The sequence below is a fragment of the Centrocercus urophasianus genome, unplaced genomic scaffold (genome assembly GCF_019232065.1).
Source record: "Centrocercus urophasianus isolate 14NV4802_14NV808 unplaced genomic scaffold, USGS_Curo_1.0 seq_16, whole genome shotgun sequence".
Classification (NCBI taxonomy): domain Eukaryota; kingdom Metazoa; phylum Chordata; class Aves; order Galliformes; family Phasianidae; genus Centrocercus; species Centrocercus urophasianus.
In genome coordinates this window covers 24,596,126-24,617,401 of record NW_024884711.1, presented here as the reverse complement: position 1 = coordinate 24,617,401, position 21,276 = coordinate 24,596,126, and the positions used below count along the sequence as shown (strand labels likewise).

Here is a 21,276-nt window from a genome sequence, read left to right as displayed (position 1 = left end):
GCAGCCCAAGACAATTCCTCTTCATTCAGTGTGTCCCAGGCAAGCCAAAAGGTTGGACACCCATGAAAGGATGCTCCTGTATGCCTTGTTGGGTAAAGTCTAAGCAAAGTTAATTTGCTGTGTGCTCTCTCAGTTAAAAATAGTCTTCAAGGTCAGATACTGGGCCTTATCTAAGGGAGCTTATAGCAAAGATGTGTGGAATACACCTTCTCAAAGAATATTATTCAATCCTAGGTGTCTTATTTGAACGTTACTTTGCTTGTTGCAATAGTAGTAATGTGATTTTTATGTACACAAAAATATTTAAACATTCTTTTCTTCTAGCTTTTCATTTGCCAATACCACATCTGGCTGGCAGCAGACACAAAGGGGATCTTGGTGCTCATTCCTGGCTACCCGATGTTTAACGTTATGGTCAGCACTTTTATCTTTGTGTGTGTGGCACATGAGATTTCTCAGATCACTAACGATCTAGCACAGATTGTGGTTCCTAAAGATAACTCAACTCTGCTGAAAAGGTTACTGTGCATAGCTGGGTTTTTTTCTGGACTTCTCTTCTTCTCAGCAATGCAAGAGCAGTCAAGGCATTAATTTGAAAGAGTTCTTGAAAACTTTCTTCAGGTTTGCTTTGTGTCTGCCTAAATAAAAATTCTCAACTGGAGGTACAAGCAGACATTTACATGAGGTGAGTGGAAGATGTATATAGTGGAAATGTACATATTTCAAGTGAAAATAACCTTCTCCAAGAAAGTGAGAAACAAGAATGCACTGTACAGAATTGCATGTGAAAACAGGTCTTTTTCTACTGGATATATGTTTCTGTTTACATATCTGTATAAACGTGGCAAAACAAAGTGAAGTGAAATGGAATAGCAGTGTCATGTGCGAATCATGGAATGGTCTGTTCCTTGGGTCCTCCAGATGGAGGGTGGATGCTGCTGCACAACGCGCAGAGTAACGCACGCTGTAGTCATTCTTATCAAGGAATGAGAGGAGAGCAGATTTGCACTCCTGTATTAATGGTCACTTTTAGCTGATGTGAAACATGAAGTTATTTCTCTGGTAAATCAGGGCATTTTTCTAAACCAAGTGGTAATTTGTTGTTCAGGTGAAAATAGTATCTATCATGTGAAACCCTTTATACACAGAAATAAAAAGCACCACTTCAGTGACTTAAGATGATATACAAGTTTACAAAACATTTTGTGTGTTTTTAAGACATTTCCAAGAAGTATGGTGAATTATGAGGTGAAATCTTGTTAAATATATAGAATTGTTTTTTTCTCCCCTAAATCTGTTTGCCTTGTTGCAAGTTTTCCACTAATTCATGTAACTACGTGCAGTTCTTTCTGTTCAGTCCCCATGTTGAAGCTGTTCGAAAGATACTGAGCTCTTTCTTCATTGTGTACGTTATTTCCAATGTTTGGAAAGTTATCCTCCTTAATGAGAACGTGAATCACTGAAAGATGTGGTAAAGGTCAACACTGGTGGACAGGATGCATTGATTGCCATCTGTGCCAGTATTAGCAGTCATGGAGAACTTTGAACTTGAGGGGATGATGTTTGTTTCGTTCTTCACAAGCTGAGTGTTGTAGATATAATTTTATTTATCTGTTGTACAGATTTGGTTAAAAGATTTATTTTAATGTTTGAAATAATGCACTTGTTTACTGTTACTGTACGTGGGATAAATATATTTTCTTTTCATGTTACGTAATATGAAGTAATTTAAACATTAAATAAATGTGCTGTGGATGCTTATTTTTCTAATGGGAACAGCAGCGATGAAGTAGAATTTTTTTTTTATTGCTTGACTCCAGCTGGGCTGCAGCTCACTACCACACCTGTTGTAAATGGATGATTAGTATTGCAGAATTTCTCTGAAGTGATATTCTGGACACTTGCTGCAAATTAAGGGAAGATGTTCACTTGCATAGCTGCATGTCTGCTTGACCCTGAGTGTAACGCCAGGGCTAAAGAAGCCCTGCCCGGTGGTCCTTGCAGAGCACACAGCTGGAGGTACAGCTCCAGCAGCCAGAATCGCTGCAGTGTGTGGGTGATGCTCCAAGGTACCATTGCTGGGGAGAGAGAGAATGCAGTCCCCTTTGGGCTATAAACCAGAAGCTGTGGCAGATATTTCTGCATGTAACTCCTGATCATCAGTAAGATCAGGAAACCCATCCTTAGTTTGTTTGGTTTAAGGAATTTAGCTTAATGGATCTGCTCAGGTCCCATACAAAGTAGTTAACAGAAGAGGGGCTGCTCAAATAAGGGATTCAGAGCATGCATTCCTCTCCCCGAGTGCGCAGGGAGCTGTGGGGCTGTTCTCTCTCACATGGGCACCTGAACGCAGTGGTGCAAATCCTCTCCCATCCTTCTCGTGTTAAACAGAAACCCTGTGCAGTGGGCACCATTTCTTTCTTTAATTCTGAAGCACTGCCATCTGACTGACCATAACTGTAAAAAAAACTGTTCAGGCATCATTATATAATAAACAAGCAACGACATTGCTACTTAATAGTGGTCTTATTTATTAGATTTTACACTTCATATATTTACAGAGACACCTGTAGTGCTTTTTACTTGATTGTAGACAATCTGGTTACAATATCAGTTGTACTGTCATTGCACATTGCTAAAAGAGGCTGTAATGTTGCCATTCCATTTATCACCAGTTTTAACTATTATTAATTCTTTAACCATCAAGTGTCTTCAGTCAACTTTATACATCTGTGCTTCTGTGGTAATTATTTTAATAAGTAAAAAATAAATCATTTCTTATTAAACTTACCTCAGCTGCCTGAAGATTTCAATCATAAAACAGTTCAGGAGTGCTTAACACCCATCAGCTACATCATCAGTTTTGTTCAGAGGACGTGCAGCACCTGCTGCTACCACCTGATTCTTTGTGCATATATGTAGCAGAGTAAGAGAGTTCCTTAAATAAATTGGCCCTCCTGTGTTTTAATATAAATAAAATGGGAGCAGCTCAGTTGGTATTTCAGTGATTGTCATGTCGTCCTAAGGGTATCAGAAATGATTGCGATCTGAGTTCAATACTATTTACAAAATGTCTTTAGCTGAATAACAAATCATTATTTAAAATCTGTTCCATTCATTTCTGTTTCAGAGCACTGACAGCTCATACATTTGAAATTAGCAGCAGAAACCCAAAGGCTGATTTTATTCAACTTTTTTGCAGTGTGACGAAAAAAAAAAGGTACATTTTTAATTTAGCATACATCTCAGTGTTCATTATCTGGTCTTTAATTCACTTTTCCCTGATAGCCATCCGTGCTGCTGGGAAAGCGGTGTTCTCATAGGAGACTGAGTGATGAAATCTCTGTAGGACATTTTGAATGAGGTCGGAATGAGGCACGTCTCTTGGAAAGCAAGTAGGAATGGCTCTTTATTCCCCCTGTTGCACAAATTGACTTGTTTTTTCAGCTCAGACGATAGCTGGAGCCATCTTTTGTAGTATGGTAACCACTGCCAGTAATCCTGTGGCTAAGTGAGCTTGCTAGTAAAGTGGTCCTGGCATTTAGGGGCAGCTCTGCAAACTATGGGCATTAAGGCTGGACAACACAGGTACAGGCAGCACTTCGGTTTGGTCCTGTTCGCAGTGCTCACCCATCCTGTCCTGAGCACCACTTATAGATACAGCTGCAGCCGTTACACTTGTTGCACAAAATGTGTCTAGAAGGTATCTCAGGACTTCTTTCCTTTAATTAATTATTTGCCAAGGTGTTTCACTGAAGTCCACGCCTTAAAAAGGAGCGGCCTTTCTCAAACATGTTACTGTTTTCAAGGAACAGTGCCATGAGAAAGGGGAAAAAGCCAGAGACTTCAGTCTTTCTGCAATCAGAGTAATGATTTTAAAATGTCTTCTTAGGCTCGGTCTCGAGTCCTTAAAGTGGTCACAGTTTCCCTTGGGAGAGACCTGGAAAACCTCGGCTACTGAAATATAGTCAAAATACAGCAATTTTAAAGCAGATTCTGCTTTTTGCTTAAAATGCCATGTTCCCACGAGCATAAAGCCTCTGAAAGAGGAATACTACAGAAAATAGGGCACAACCAAAGCAAAGTGTCAGCTTCAAACAGTGACGCTTTGAGAGGCAACCACGCACAGCTGGATGGAGACCCTTCCATCCTGTGTTCCACTCTGATGCTTTAGAGAAGCAGCAGTAAAAAGTGCCAAAAATGCCAGTTGAGATCAACGACCACCATCATTCAAAAAATAGGGAAACTTCCATTCAGTTCTCTACCATTACCAAGTTCCTACTGTTAAGCATCCTGTTGCATAGACAAATGCATCTCAAAAGTACCGACCTCCCAGGACATGCTGTACACGGTCTGCTCTTATAAAACAGCTACAGTACAATCCCTGCTGTATGGGATGGGATGGCCAATTCTCTCACTTTTCTTTTTGCTCCAGACAACGAGGATGTAAAAGATGGATCGCATTGGGAACGCCACCAAAAGCTTTTAAAGAATGTTTTTAAAGGCTTAAAGGTAAGCACACACATGCTAAGTAAAATGTACCCTCCTTTATTTGGAGACACTAATTTTTGCCTGCAGTGCTTTGTGAGAGTTTCCTCTAAAATAGTCTGGTGAATGAATGGACAGATTTTAAATTTTATTGCTTAGAAGTCATCACAAGTTAAAATGTCTGTAAAGTAACAAATCCAATCTTCAGCACGAGTAATTAAGATTTGGGGTCATTTTGTTGTTTGATTTCCCCTCAAAAATAACTTCCTACATTCCAACCATCTCTACGAAATGAACAGCTAATAAATCTGGATGCTATTTCCGAGCCTCGTATTGCACCAGTTTCCATGCTTACACAGCCTTTTGGTGTGCAGACGTAAGGCAAAGGTACCATCCCATAGCACAGAGTCTAAAATCCTCTGAACCTTGTGCTTGTTTTCTAGTTCTGATTTCCCTGTTAAAACTTTCAGGAGAGATCATGAGACAGAAAAAACTTGGATATTTATTAATACATATATTTGAAATATTGTTTTCTTAATGTAACAAATATAAAAAGTTATCAGTGTTTACAAATTGTCAAAAATGTCCAAAGTACAAAAAGATACAGTACATTATTACGTGGAAGTGATTGTACTCTCTGGCACTGGAATCGGCTTAATACTGTGGGCATGCACAATAGACACCAGGAAAATTCATGCATCAATCAGAACAAATAAGGAAACAGGACATCTACTGCTTTCTTTGATCACAAATTCATTGCTTCTGTTAGTTTTCGTTCCTCAGGAATACCATTTACCTGTAAATAGACAAGAATTCTTAGAATCCATCAATGGCAGACGATGCCGTAACAATAATCAATCAGCAGCACAGCATGGAGGTACTGCTTATTCATCCTGGGAACAGATGGTTTAACTGGGAATACATCTTTCTACTTCAGACCTCACATTGCACTGGGAGACTGCAAAACTCCACATGGAAAACACTGAGTAAGCAACACGTGCACTATTCAATCTTTTGTATTATAGGAATATCTTACACCTTTGTTCACCTGGCCTTGGGACAGCCCTCACTGATCTTGCCAATCTACGAGAGAAATAATTATAAAAATAAAAACTTAATTTACCTTTGTGTATTGGAGGTCAGCAGCAGTTTTCAGTACTGTTGCATAGACATTGTATACAATTCCTTCCCAGTTACACCAGCTTTGAAGTCTAGCGGCTGCATTTTAGGTATGGTTTAAAAAACTTTGTTTCTTCTGGAGCTCTGAATGGCTCCTGAAGAGGATATTGCTACTATGCACCCCCTGCTCTTCAAATTAAATACTGTGATTGGCTGAAGTTTTAAAAATAGAAATATCCTCTTAGTCATGGCGATGAGCGTATGATCGCAGTTCTGAGCACAGCACTGGGACTTCTCCATAGGAAAGGAAGAAAAACAAACCACGAGTGTTAAGTTTACTGTTTCTTTGGCCTTTAGCACTGTAGGTCTCTACATTTCTTAGTTGAGCAGACCAACAAAATGGACTGCTATCTTTGTACCAGTGCTACTCAGAATTTTAGGAGAGCCTGAGTTTTCCATTCAGCCTGACATTCTGACCACCTGAAAGTCTTCCTGGGACTCTTCTGTTCAGGAAGAGCAAACACTGCAACCAAAATTAAGTACTTCAGAAAATACAGACACAGGAGGGCTTTTTTATGGCACTTCTCCAATGCAGTTTGTAAGTTAACCCATGTTAACTTAACAGTTCAGATCTTTTATAAAATTTCTCTCTGCTATCAACACACAGTGCGCTACCATGAGATTTTGCCTCTTTTCACTGCAAGACTGTTCTTACAGGAAAACTGTCATGATGGAGCAGCTGATATTTGTAATGGTTTTTTTCTGCCCTCTAAGTTCCTGCAGTAGTGAACATTCAGAACTGTGCTAACTTTCAGCCCAAACCAGTGCTGGAGGATACAGGTGGATACTTCTAGGGTCATCCACCATTTCCAGTATACATCTAATAAAGCACATAAATGGCAAAGCCAATAGCACAGCATTAAGGTTGGGTTTGTTTGGTTTGTGTTTTCTTTGTTTGTTTTTGATTTAAAAAAAAGCAAACAACAACAACAAAGTGCAGAAGCATCTTCCATATACTTGCCTCAAATCTTTGAAATGTTGTCATACGAAATTCTCCTTCAATCCCCGAAAGCAGTAATGAAGAAGAAGGATTTGAATGAAAACAAAGAGTAGCTTACATAGCCCCTAACTTAACACAAACCTTCCTCTCAGAGCTGTAGTTCACACATTATATTCTGTATATACATATTTACAATTTTGCCTAAATACCTCTTTGAATATTGAAAAACTCTACTCTGGGCTCTACATTTTCCTTATATCATCCTTATGGCCTTTCCCATGTGGAAGACTGCATCCTTCCAGTACCAAGAGGGGGAAAGACTGTTTATGGGGGTGGATAGTGATAGGACAAGGGAGAATGGTTTTAAACTGAGATGGGGAAGTTTAGGTTAGATATTAGGAGGAAGTTTTTCACACAGAGGGAGGTGAGGCACTGGAACAGGTTGCCCAAGGAGGCTGTGGATGCCCCATCCCTGGAGGCACTCGAGGCCAGGCTGGATGTGGCTCTGGGCAGCCTGGTCTGGTGGCTGGCGACCCTGCACATAGCAGGGGGTTGGAACTGGGTGATCTTTGAGGTCCTTTTCAACCCAGGCCATTCTGTGATTTTATGATCCTTCTCAGCACTGACACAGTAGCTAAAGTGAGCAGTCAGCCTTAGTCACAGCCTCAGTCAATACACGCTGTGAGTTGACTAAAAGGTGTAAGAGTGAAGACTAAGACACTGGAGACCAGCATCTCTCAGCAGATTCATTACTATCAACTGTTCACGCCTGTTAACAGCAATAAAAAGCTCCTTCTTCAGTGTTTAACTAGTATTAGTAGCAATGAGAAATTTTGATTTTGTATAGAGTTTTAGGGAATCTGAAAAATGTTTAGGAATCTGGCCAGAGTTTGCTGTTGTAATAGAAAATGATTTATGTAAGGAGGTTTCTGTCTTAGCAGTACCTAATTCCAGTATTTAAAATTGAGTCTACTCGTTCAACCAGTGCCATCTCAACATTTTCACTGAGGGATCCAAAAATGTCTGGAATTACAATGCTGTAATAATTATATTAAAAAATGTTTTCCACTGACTGTAGGTGTTTCGATTGCCCACTGATCATTTCATAGTCACAGTGCTTTTCTTTAGTACTGACCTGCACTCTGCTGCTGTGGAATCTGAGTCTGATGTGGCAGGTTCCTACAAAACACAATTGAATATCTTTAATGCTTCCGCACCAAGGCTGAAGTGTGTTATGCATAAAACCTCAGTAGGTCAATTTAAAAGTCGTGGGGTTTTGCTTATGAAGCAGTAATTGATTTTTTGCTTCACAAATACAGCTGTGAAGAGGTCACCCACGTCAACAGAAAGAAGAGTGAGTGAGTTTTAAGGGTTAGTTCCTGTAATTTTACATAGCTTCCGGGCTCATTGGCTCAAATTTGGTGAAAGGCCAAATGTAGCAAGAGGTTTCCGATGTGATGCAAAGTTCAGTTTCCAGAAGTGACGAATATGGAAGAGGTGACAGTCTTTGCCAATTATTGACTGCAGATTGAACAAACATTCACTGCACAGCAGACAAGTTCACTTATTGAGGCAAAGTCAGATTCTGGGCCCTGCTTAAGTGTCTGGGACCAGATATTAAGGTTGCTTTTGCAGAAAGGCATGAGGGACTGGAATGCAGTCGAAGTGGATAGGAACAGTATGTGCCACTGCAGAAAGCCTTTGGCTCCAGGACTCTACTTACAGGGTTATCCATACTTATCCATAGGGTTGACTTTCTTTGGAATTAATCAATTGAGTATAGGCAAATATACACAAAGTTTTACCATGCCATCGTCTGACGTGCATCAAGTACAGAAGGGAAAAACCATCTGGAAATATAATTTTGGCTCTGTGTGATTTCTTAAACTTGTCTGCATCTATATCTTCTTAGACTTGTTTCTTTTACCTTCTGCTATTGTGCAGCAACAGGATAGAACACTTCACAGTACAAGGGATAAGTTATACAGCTATGCTTTCTGGAGATTTTTTGGGAGTAGAATTTAGTTTAGGAAGAAGGAGAAGAAAATACTTAGTGCATATCTACATTAAAAAGGGAACACGTGGCGACCAAGCATGTATTAGGGCCAAGTTGGTCAGGCCCTGGACCAGACCACTGGACTGGTATCATGAAGGTCCTGCAGTTCCCATTCACATGCACCCACGAGATGAGCAGCTTCCAACCTGACTTTCTGTGTTCCCAGGCATTGAGTAACAATGCCAGTTGTATCTAAGGCCATTGTCTCAGCTCCACACACCTCAGTCGAACCCTTCCAGCAAATGTCTTTTTCCTGCACTACCTACTTGGCAATTGGTAAATGTGCAGAGCAGTAGATGACTCTGTCTCAATAGTTTAAGTTTTGATAAATTGAGGAATGGAAGTGAATATCTTTCAGGTTTGTATCTTGGCAACAATGAAAATGGCTGAGCATTCTGAACATTTTCATTGTTAAGTCTCTATACATTATCTCTGTAAAGGAAAACTCTCTTCTGTTCCGTCTTAACACTTCAAACACAAAGCATGAGTGACAGGTACATGACTAAATACTTACAAAGACTGGATCTTACGGGGCTGCTGTTATTTTTTATACCAGAACTCCTAAGAGGCAGGGTTTCTAAAATGGAACGGCCTTAATTGCTTCCTCTGTCAAAAGTAAGTTTCTCCAAAATACGAAGGAATGTGACTGTTCCCCATGAAGCCTCTTGCCATGTTTGCAGCCTGAAAATCCACTCATCTCATTTTATCGCAGGCCTTCATTTCTGCTTGAATGGCAAACATCAGAGCAATCTCGAACTACCGAGCCATGCACCCCCATAATAAACACGTTTCAAATGATGAGCACTGTAACAGTTAATTTATGTAACAGAATAAGTTTTCTTTTAATGGAAACACTTACTGTTGCGTTTGCATCAGTGGCATGCTAGTATTGTCGTAGCTGTCTGGGTGAAGGGGTGGCACGATCTCACCAGTCACTGGGTGGAACACTGGCAGCGTTGAGAGAGGCCATGCTATCTCTCTGTTTTTAGACATGTCACGGAGCTCTTTGGTTGATTTCTGTATAGCACTATGGTGGACCAACTGGATGCTATGTCAAAAGGAGATATAACAGTGAATGCAGGTTTTAAGTGCTCTGTCTAAATGCATCGATTTTTACAGCTATTACTTCTAAAAAAATTTGAGGACTGATGCGTGCTGCAGACTCAATAGTGCACCGATTACAAGAAACCTCTACACAGATAATTGAATGAACATTGAATATATTTAGCCTTGCAGGCAGTAATTACACCACTAGATTTTGCTGTCTGGATGAGTATTTCACATAGGATCCACAATTGTGCAATTTACTTCTAGTATTCCATTTATTTGCTGCATTTAAAATAAGTTTAGGTAACTCCTGATTCTCACGGTAGGTACATAAAAACTCATAGAGAATTAATTCTAAAACATTCTATGCTGTAGCAATTGGACACCTTCTGGGATACTCCTCCTGACCCCCACTTTAAAGATACAGACTGGGAGGTCTGATCATCAGGAGAATATCTTTAAGGTCCTCTCCAACCTAAGCCATTCTATGACTCTATGAATAAATTATATTTTAAGATATTTATTTTAAGATAACTAATTTATTTTGAATTCATAGTTATTAATTTCAAACCCTTTTTATTCTGATTCTTCTATCCTCACCAAGGCTCTGATTTAAAAGCAGCTTTCACATTTATGAATTAAACCGTGGGTTAGAGAGAATGACAGAAGATTATGACACACATGTATGAAGCGTGACAAGCTACTGAGAATGAAAATTAAATGATAAAAGAAAAATAACAGGAAAGAAGACACTTACTCTGGTGTTTGCATGTTTCTCTTTTCCCTAAAAACAAAACAAAATTTATGAATTAAATAATAGCATTGATAGTTGGAACATTAAGTCTGTCTGATGATGGAAACAGTACGTGGTACAGAAATGCTGACAACGTTTCTGCTAAACGCAACTTGGCAGCATTTGCAGCTGGGTTTATGATGTGGCCTCGGTGAACGCACGTGTGGGGATGCTCTGATGACAGACAGAACACATACAGACACACACGGAGAAATGGAAATGCAAGTTAAAGAACAAGCTTCTGGCTAAAATAAATTCTGTGACAAAATGAAACTGTAGTTTGTGTAAGAATGGCAGGAGTTTCGCTACTTGCTGCTTTCCGTTTAGGTTTTGCTCTTAGACATCTAAATTCAGTGCACATCCTCTGCCCGTTTATATAAAATTAGCTTTTAGAAATTATTTAATATTTTCCTGAACCAGTGATCCTTTATTAGTAGTTTATTTGCTTGGGCGAGATAAATTTCACGTTTATGTGGGGATTTTTAACCCTTTCAACTCGAACATTTAGAGTCCCTATATGCATTGCCTAGGAAAAAAATCTCTGTATGTGTTTAGCCAGCTGGGTATTTCAGAACAGATGTCTTTGGGCCTGTTCTATTTTTTTTTATTTTTAATGAACTGAGTGGAATCCTTCTAATAAATAGTCTCCTATGCATTTTAACCTTAGAAAAACCTGAAACTTCTTACTAGTGCATTAAAGTACTCACACTCCTTCCCGTCGGCAGCACATGATATAGGCAAGAATCAGAAAAAGCACCAGTGCTACTGCCGAGGGCACCGCCAGTGTGATTAGGAAATCCGAGTAATAGTCTCTGCTTTTCAGTGTGTCAGAAGGCGGCTTGTACTCCCCGCCATCAGGCAGAATCCCCTCTCCACGAATCACTTCCTGAAAGGTGGAAACTTGCTTTGTATTGTCAACCTGACAGCCAGGGAAAGGAAAAAAAATAAAGAAAAAGACAATTATATCACAAAGGAAAGGAATGTAAAACCAAGCAGTACTTAATCGACAGGCACACAGAATAGAACCTATGTTGCACAATGTTTATCAAATTTGATAACATTTTGTCCATTTTTTAAACAATAAATCCTTTCACTTTGTCAAAAGTTCTTGATAGAGGTGATTTCAAAATATTATTTTATTATAGTATTACCGTACTGATTTCTGTGTGACGAATACATTAATTTCTTACTCATCTTCCTAAATAACAATACTGCCCTCTGTTGTACGAAGGTGGTAGAGATGAAGAGTACCTCTCCTCTTGCTGTCCTATTGAGCTTCATACAGAATCACCAAGGTTGGAAAAGATCTTCGGGATCATCCAGGCCAAGTGTCCACCTATCACTAATAGCTCTCACTAAACCACGCTCCTCAGTGCAACATCTAAACGTTTATTGAACACCTCCAAGGTCCTTGGCCACCACCTCCCTGGGCAGCCCGCTCCAGCTGTTTCTGGACATGTAGCACCCAGAAGTGCAAGAAGCAGCAGCTGAGGGCTGAGCAGCTCTATGCCACCCCTCCCACCTGCCGCAGGAAGTGTGGGGTGCTCCTGAGATGAGCATTTTGCTTAACAAACCCAGACTTCCTAGGTTTTCCCAACTCCTCATTCAATTAACTTCCAGAAGGGTGCATTCCTTGCCACGTGCTTTTTTCTTTCAACATCTGTATCTAAACTTCCTGAAAATACAAGCTTTTTGGTTGCCAAATTTCATATTGCATTTAACTGATGGCCCTTCCCATAATCTACCTTCATCTACCTAATTGGAAATAAACTGTATTTACCTACCCGCTTATCCTTCTGCCTGTTTGTGAGAAACTTGCAGTTGATGGCAATGCCTTTATCATTTGTAATTTAATTCACAAGAGGGCGCATTAAAACTTGTGTGGAGGATGAAAAGGTTCTTGGGTAACACCAGAAGGAAAGTATTTTTAAAGTGCAAGACTCATTGATGTTCTGCAGAATATTTTACACTCAGTACATCAGTTCCACCTGGCTGCTTAGTAGAACCTCCAGACCTAGACAGCTGCAGTAAAACCATTTATGCACTTACTGATGTGAGAGGCAGACATCCAAGCAGGGAATGAGAACAAACTATCAGACAGCAGTGGAAGAAAGCAGCAGAGGAAGAAAGTATTGTTGTCCATCTTTTCAGAATTTGGGTCCCACTAACTCTTTGATGTAGGTGTTAATTGCCCAAGTCAGCTCATACAGTGGGAGGAAGAGGATGCAGTGGTTCTATGTTCACTCACTGGTCAGTGTTACGGTTACAGGAGATGGAGCTCAACTTTTCTAGTCCACAGATCTTGGAGGACTTTCTGCCCCTTGTCTTGCCTCAGGAAAAGCAGACTATGATCAGAGAAAGGCTTGTCTCTATTTTCACTTTGAGGCACCATGTTATAGACTGCAGAAACAATGGTATTGGCAAACACCCCTAAGACTGTCTAAATTCAGTCATGAGGGTACGCTGCCAGAGCAAGCGCCAAGTGCCAAATTTAAGAAGGTCGTGTAATTAACTGCTGTAGAAAATTATGCTTCTCATAGGGAGTCCATTCATTTTACACATCCAAGGTGACCTCTGCCTTTCTCAAGACAGCAGGACAACGTTGCTTCATGATTAGTTTATGAGCCATCGCTCCTGTCCCACCTTTTTCATGGAGAAGTAGTCCTAAACACTTGCTCTTCATTCTGCACTTGCAGAACTGATTATTTGTGCATTACTGTACAAATTCCTCTACTTCTCCTTTTGAAAAGAAATTCACTATTGTTTCCAAGGCTATTTCTCCACTGCCTTATGGTCTTCCTGAATTCTTCCTGGTCCTTCCATGCCCATGCAGTTCTTTTCAATTTCATGGGGCTTGCCAGCCTAATTTAATAAGCACATTCCATCATCCATCATATTAATGGAGAATGGCAGGGAATTATTAGTAATTCTGCTGCAATTATTCAGGCTATCCAACCAGTTCTCCACTAAGACCATAACAGTTTCATTTAGGTCATGTTTCCTCAGCTCACTTATAGGATGGTATCAAAAAACATTATCAAAAAGAAATGATATCTGCTGCTGCACCTGTGTTCTATTTCTGTCTTGTAAAAGGAAATAAAAAACTTGACATAGTTTGCTCCTGTTAAAGGCTGATTGCCTTCTATTTTTCAGGTGTTGCCAAAGTATTCCTGTGTACACATACCTTTGCAATTTTTCAACAGCCAATAAGCAGTAAGTAATCTGGATATTCTTTTGAAAACAAATATCATTTTCCAGCTTTCAATCAGCTTTCCTAATTCACAGTATATAGAAGGAAAGCGTTGGAGGGTATCTAATGGACTTTGAGAGTGAATAAATTTCTCATCCTCAACAGTTTTTGTTTATATTGTACAAAATCCTCCCACATCTCCTTTTCGTTTTCCTCTTGAGTAATATCTGAATGTTGCTCACCAATTATCCATTTTTATTTTATGTACCTTCACCATCTTTGTTCAAACTTATTGCAAAGTCACCTTTGAATACTGGATCACTTCTTGATCTTCCTTACCAAAATTAAGTAAAAATAACAATAAAAACCTTTTTGTGAATTATAATCCTTGAATGGAAAATAAACCTGTTTTCAGTCACCGTTCTTATATTCATCTGCCCATAAGAAGAGAGTTCCTGTTGTTTTGATTTCATTAGTCAAGACTATTCTCTATTTCAAATCTTTTTAACATGAAATAGGTTTAAACAATTTGGAAAGGTATTTTGACAGCACAGAAATACTATTTAACTACTTGGTGCTGTAGACTCAATATTTGGGGGGGAAAAAAAAGGTAGCAATACATCATTATATACTTTGTAGGAAAGCAAGTGTAACTAGCAGTATTAGCACACTGAATTAATGAACTGTCTAAATAATTCTCATTACTTTTAGCTCTGTAAGTCTATATAGTCTTCAATCATCTATATAAATCAGTATTAGCAAAAACAAAGATGGTTGTTTCACTATCACTGTATTCTAACAGAATTCTGCCCACAGAGTAAAATCTTTTCACAACATTAAGAGTGGCTGCTAAATGGGAAACAACATCAATCAGTCACAATTAAGTGGAATTTAGAATGGTGGTCTGGCCAAGCTGGCAAAATTCTTACCTTAGATGATGTCTAGAATGAAATACTGTACTTCAACAAATATCATTTTTAAGCAATAATAAAGCAACTCACCAGAGAGATTTTACACCAATCAATATGGAATTGAGTACGAAACTTTTTGTCGCACGTTATTGAAGGCTCCATTTCTTGACTGCATCTCAGTTGATTCTGTGGGTTTTCCACTTCCCGTAAGCATGATGAGAATGGAACATCTGCACCAACCATAACATACACACTGCAGAAAGAGATGAGTGACAGACTCACCAAACAAGGCAAAACAAGGACTCTGAATCCAGAATCTTGTCTGCACATAGCTTGGATTTAGATGTACCAGCCTTTCTTATACATTACTTCACCAAAAATATCTTTCAATAAATAACAATATATACCAAAAGAAACCTTTGATTTTGCCAAAGAAAAGCACTGCCACAACCAGTACTTTGGAAAGACTGGATTATTTTATAAATGAAATATCATATTTCAGAACAGAATGTATGGTTATGAATCACGTCTGGAAATACTGGGACGGTTTGCCAGAGAGGATTTGGATGCCTCACCTCTGGAGACAATCAAGGTCAGGTTGGATATGGGACCCTGGGCAGACCGATCTAGTGGCTGGCAACCCTGCCCATGGCAGGGGGTTGGAACTAGATGGTCCTTAAGGTCCCCTCCAACCTAAGCCATTCCATGAGCATTTAGTGTTTAACAGTGTCACGTGTAGCTACAGTCTTTCTTGCTGAAATCCATGATCCCTAATTATGTGCTTCGGGAACATTGGACAGATGAAAGGTATAAACTTGAGGTATCTGAGGAGTTTAGATACTTGATTGTAAAGTGCAGGAATGTGCCTCACCAGCTGTAAGTAAAACATTTCTTCCTAACATCTATCCTAAATCCACCCTCTTTCAGTTTAAAGCCACTTCTCTATCAGAAATAGAAGTGACTTTGTATCCTATACTCCATACCATTCTGTTTCAAAAATTTTTATTTTGTAAACTGGAAACTACTGAATACTCAAAAACCATACTACACAATTTCTCAGTATTAATATTATACTTTCAAAATCGTTTACTACTATTTTGTAACTAACAGAATTTGTTGTTGGACAGGTATTTGTTGGACTGTAAAAATCGATGGATAGGAACTGTTATTGTAAGTAGCACAATAAATCCATGGTATAATGGGGGCTTGGAACATTAGTAAACTTTTCATATCTCACACCAACCTGGATTCCCAAAATATAAAACAGCCATTTCAAAGTTTCTAGAGAACCTGAATAAAATACTAAGCCTTTCAGTAAGAAAAGAAGAGTAAAGCAAATCTAGCAGACTGATACGTGTGCTTACCCCTCCTTCATGTCATTAATAGGAAGTGGAACTCTCCCTCCCCTGTCTAGTGCTGAAGTAATGTTTATAGCATTCAAACGTTCTGGCTGCCATACATTTTTCACTGCTCCAAGAAAGTCTCCAAGAACTTCACTTGCTAACATCTCTTCTACATTCATATTCCTTATGAAGAATTCCGCTTGATATGGTAACGGAAAATCTAGTTGCAATGAAGAAGAAAGAGTTTGGCCTTAAACAGTGACTTCATAACAAATCATTTAAAGCAACAGTTAGTGCAATACCCCTTTAAGATGGATAAGCCTTTCCAAAAATCTTGTATTTAAAGCACCCCGCTTTGAGCCTAAAATGGTAATTTGATTAAATTAGTTATTACTGAAGCTAAAATCACGAGTCATTTATGGAGTTACCCTGAGAGGGAAGACGGAACTGGAGGGACAGATTCTCAGCTCCTGAAACTTCATTAAATGAAGTTACATTCGTGCTAACATTGGGATCAAAACTGTTACCTTGCTACCAGAAAATCTGAATGCACAGTTTCAACTGCAGATTGCTGTAGAAAGTTCTGCTGTGCTGAAATATTTTATATTATGAAATTTGTTCTTTCAAAAAACATGAAGTACTTTAAAGCACCATGACATGGTTTTACCTGACAGAAATAATTTAGATAAAAGTAAAAAAATGAATCAAGAGGAAAACCTGTCTTACATCCCCTTTGTGCCCCTACATTTGGTTTGAAGCCCAGACAACTATACGTTGTTCTTTATCTTAAAAGAACCAGGGTCCAAAAGTTTTTTGATTATTCAGTTCAAACCTCAACAAGCTACTTTCTGTACATACCTTCTGCTGACATTATATTAATGATCAAATTATGTCTTGCTGTCTCAAAAGTACGCCTGTTATATGCAGTGATCTAGAATAAAAAAGAAATCATTACAAAACAATGATGGAAATACCAAGATTAGGTAAAGGAAATACTGAAAATGAGCAACTTAAAAATGCTTATCATCTTCTAAATGCTTTTTTTCCTGTTTGATACAGCTTAAGTCAGGACACCACAATTTTCTCTATCAGTCTATAGACAAATACAGTTATCTATGGGATATATCCAAATGTAATACATTTTGGTCCAGATAAAAGTTTTCTGCCATACACATATGTTCTTTCCTGTTACCTTTGATGTAAAAAGAACCACAAGCAAAGATGGGTTTCTTCATTTTCCATTCCAACCTACACCCCCAGTACTGAAATCTACATTCATTGATAGCCCTTAGGGATCTAAACTAACTAGATATATGAATAAAAGATTATTGGGAGCCAAGCAACTGCAGTCTTTGGGAACGGGATTTAGTTTTAGTTCTAGTCCCAGTGAGTTTTTATTCCATGAATGGATTCATAAGCATTCTAACAGAAGTAGTTTTGAACAAATGCTGAAATTTGTTACTGTAGACAAACTGAAAACTAGTAGATAGATGCAACTCTCATGCCTTTTTTTTTTCAGAAACTTAGGTACCCATTATCTAATTACACAAGGACACCAATCTTATATTTTAAATATATGAGGTGCCTGAAATGTCACAAATGTCAAACAGAGTTCTCTGTGGTTACTGCACGAGTACTCAGAAAGTGAACTACAATCATGCACTCATTCATAACAAATACAGAATGAGCTTGGATACCACTACTACTATTTTCTCTACTTGTTTATTTCTTGAAAGGTAATAAATCTTTTACAAAATAAATAAAACCCACCTTTCTCTTTAGATTCACAGTTCAGTTTGTTTTACTAAAAGAGGAGAGGTAGAGCAAATCTCTGGTTGTACAAAATCCACATATCAAAAGGAATATAGCCATTTTCAGCCTGCACTTCAGCAATGACGGTTGCTAGTCTGGACATCTGTATAGCTCTGGCTAGTAAAGCAGCAGTGGTGGAAACTGCCCATGTGCTCAGCATCCATTCAAACAAAACTGTCATTACACAGCTTTCAAAGGAGCTAATCTCCTTTGTTATCCATTCTAAGCATGATATCAGGCCCTTCTAATTACAAGGTCTCATCCAACTGATTTACCTACCCACGACATCACCTCAGGCATTATGGCATGATGAAATTAAGATTCAGGCCAAGAATATGCAACTGCCTTTCTCAGATTCTCAGATGGTAGTAGGAAGCTTTTCTACTAGAAGCAGAAAAAAATGCAACCTGCTCTCATCTCATTGGAAGGAATTAATTCAAAAGCCACATATAAACATAGGTCCACAATGAAGTAATCTGTATGCTAGACAAGACTGAGTTCAAATATAGGCTTGTGCTCATTTGTGCAGTGTAGATCTTGATTTAGACCCTCGAATGTAAAAGCACAAGCCATTTTAAAAAAGACAATTTAAAATAATGGTTTCCTCTACAGAAAGCTAACTGAAGTCTGCAAGTACTTTTGCACACGATTAATTTTGCAGATGTGATTAGTCATGCTGAAATCACAAGTGAATTAGCATGAGTAAAATTATCTGCCATATAACTTAACTTTTAGAGTTGTCATTCTCGAGGATGACAACTATATCAAACACAATTTAGAGAAAAAATCTCATCAAAGGCTTAAGACAAAAGTACAGTTGAAGAAGCAAAATGGCTGAAGCAAGTTTAATTAGTAGATTTTCCTTGACACTATGAACTGCATGGTGTCTCACTCATTCTGCTATGATACACATGACAAAGTATAGCAAATATATATATATTTTTCCCTTTCAACTGCTGCTCAGTGAATAATCGATGCTTTTAAGCATTTGGATAGTTGACTGTCAAAAATAAAGTAGGGGATTGTCATTGCCACAACTTCAAGAACTGAATTAGATACATGAAACTGCCAATTAAAATAAAATCTGTCAATAAATACAAATAATGAGCCAGAGAATATTTGATGAAAAACAATCTAATTTTAAAAAAATTAAAACCTGTTTATTGATTGAATACAATATTTCCCAGTCTGGCCCATATTTAGGGTAGAACGCTACAAAGTTCAGAACTCAAATAATCTGAATAAGTACAGTTATTTATAAGCTGTTTTTGTTTTGTTTTCACAAACCAAGAGGCAATACCTGTTGACAAACAAGAAAATACCTCAATGATGGTTGGCTTGCCCACATTTTCTACAGTTGGTGAACCATACAGCACTCCGTCGCTGTATGGTGTCCTTTGTATATAGCGGAGCCATCCAGGTCGGTCAGGGTAACCCATTAAATTGGTATTAAACGTTATAGGATCATTGCTTATTTCACCTAGATAGGAAAAGCAATATTAGAATATTTATAACAAAAAGTTATATGCATTAATTTTGATATTTCAATTAGGAAAAATCTTATTCTGACTTCCAGCTATGTCTTCTAAACACGTTCAAAGAGAAAAAAAAAATTGCCAATCTTTAATACATCAAAATTATTTGGTTTCTTGTTCAACATTTGTAAGCACCAAGAAATTCATACTTAAAAAATATAACCAGCTACAAAGATGAACATTCTTGTACTTCCTAGACTTTCAGCTACCTCAGAGCTACTGGGTCTGATTTTTCAGCTCTACCCAGGATCAAACCATCTAACCTCCCTACTGACAAAAGCACAAAGGTCTCAGGCCTTTAATTCTCAAACATTTTCCTCTCTACTGAGCACTGGTGAGGCCACACCCTGAGTACTGTGTTCAGATTTGGGCCCCTCACTGCAGGAAAGACATTGAGGTCCTGGAGTGTGTGCAGAGAAGGGCAACAGAGCTGTGAGAGGTCTGGAACACAAGCGTGATGTGGAGTGGCTGAGGGAGCTGGGATTGTTCAGTCAGGAGAGGAGGCTCGGGAGTGACCTTATCGCTCTCTACAACTGCCTGAAAGGATGCTGTGATGGGGTGGGAGTCAGTCTCTTCTCCCATGAAACTAGAAGTAAGACTAGAGAGAATGGCTTCTGGTCATGTCAGGGGAGATTCAGACAAGACACTAGGAAAAACAACTCCAAAAGAGTGGTCAGGCACTGCAATGAGCTGCCCAGGGAGGTATGGATGGAAGACAGTCATCATCCCTGGAGGTGTTCAAGAAAAGCTTAGATGTTGTACAGAGGGACATGGTTGGATGGGAAATATTGGTTATAGGTGGACGGTGGTACTGGATGATCTTAGAGATCTTTTCCAATCTTGGTGTTTATATGAAAAACGTTTCTTAGTTACTTTTGCTTATTTATTTCACTTTAACAATGTGCCTGGAAGGGCTTAGCACAAAGTGCAGCCGTGTAACCATTGATGCTTGAAAGCTTCTGTTATCTAGACATAAAAACCTTCAGCACAAACAGCCTGACAGACAATTTTTTTTAAGATAATAAATTAATTCAAAAAGAGGAAGAGACGTGCTTGCAAAATGCATCCACAGTTGGCCACACTTGCCCATAGTTCAGATGCAGTCTCTGAGACCCCCTGAAACCAAACTGCAAGAGCAATTCTTGTGTTTCCTACTGGTACTCTTCCCAATGGCTGGTTTCAACTGCTTATTTTAGCTTTTGCAGATGAAGTCAGCCATGGCTGAGGACCTGCAGATCCTCAGTGGCACAGAGCCAAGCAGACCCATTCTGCACCTATTCACACACATGTGCACTGAAACCCTCAAGCTCAGCCAAGAAGTGGCACCTGCAGTGATTGTCAGATGGTGACACCTGAAGCTGACAGCAGGCTGCCATCGAGGGAAGAAAAGTAGCCCAGGGAAGGAAGGAGGACTATCATCTCCATCCGAGGGACACATACAAAGAGCTGCCAAACAGTGACTAGCTTTCAGGCAGCTTTTTCGCATCTGGCTGTGGGTAAGAGGACCAGAACAGTAGGAAAGCCACACTAACCCACCACCAAGGTGCAATGTGACCTTCCTCTCAACTCCCTTGGGTTGTCTCAGTGATCTACTGGCATAGTAATTGAAGTTCTGATATGTTCTGGTAAGTTCTGATATGATCACAGTCTGTCTGCTGGTCAGAAAATTCAAACCATGTGAACTCAAGCTAATGCTGCAGGCGAATGATGCAGACTGGGGCTGTGGGGATCTGAAGGACAACCCATCAATCCATAACCAGTAAGTGCTCAATCTTTTTCTCCTTTTTTTTTTTTTTTTAATATAGTAGTAGTGCATGTGTTCGTACTACATTTAAAAAATAATAATAATAATTTTAAAACCTATGCATATATTCATTCTCTTTCATTAATGTAGGACAAGATGTTCTCTCTTTCTCTTTTCCCCTCCTAAGCTTGTTTATTCATATTCTGCCCTGCCATTGATCAATCCTTTGGCTTTAACT

The 21,276-nt window shown here is 39.0% G+C and overlaps 2 protein-coding genes across 6 annotated transcripts in view; one reads left to right on the top strand and one right to left on the bottom strand.

Moving 5' to 3' along the window:
• Positions 1 to 14,295, top strand: part of CASD1 (CAS1 domain containing 1) — a 37,332-nt gene extending 23,037 nt beyond the window's left edge. For 2 of the 4 annotated variants that reach the window (XM_042817595.1, XM_042817598.1), the window contains exon 18: positions 325 to 1,740. In XM_042817595.1, coding sequence (XP_042673529.1) covers positions 325 to 591 — 267 coding nt within the window. In that variant the 3' untranslated portion in view covers positions 592 to 1,740. Of the gene's footprint in view, positions 1 to 324; positions 1,741 to 3,130; positions 3,221 to 4,435; positions 4,513 to 13,656 lie in introns of those variants that run through there. The other 2 variants (XM_042817597.1, XM_042817596.1) reach the window with 2 other exon arrangements.
• SGCE (sarcoglycan epsilon) overlaps positions 2,512 to 21,276 on the bottom strand; it is a 30,416-nt gene continuing 11,651 nt past the window's right edge. For both annotated transcript variants that reach the window (XM_042817601.1, XM_042817600.1), the window contains 9 exons: positions 19,082 to 19,239; positions 16,806 to 16,878; positions 15,969 to 16,167; positions 14,695 to 14,857; positions 11,211 to 11,422; positions 10,468 to 10,494; positions 9,523 to 9,711; positions 7,743 to 7,786; positions 2,512 to 5,284 (listed from right to left, as the gene is read on the bottom strand). In XM_042817601.1, the coding sequence (XP_042673535.1) occupies positions 5,268 to 5,284; positions 7,743 to 7,786; positions 9,523 to 9,711; positions 10,468 to 10,494; positions 11,211 to 11,422; positions 14,695 to 14,857; positions 15,969 to 16,167; positions 16,806 to 16,878; positions 19,082 to 19,239 (1,082 nt within the window). In that variant the 3' untranslated portion in view covers positions 2,512 to 5,267. The remainder of the gene's footprint in view (positions 5,285 to 7,742; positions 7,787 to 9,522; positions 9,712 to 10,467; positions 10,495 to 11,210; positions 11,423 to 14,694; positions 14,858 to 15,968; positions 16,168 to 16,805; positions 16,879 to 19,081; positions 19,240 to 21,276) is intronic.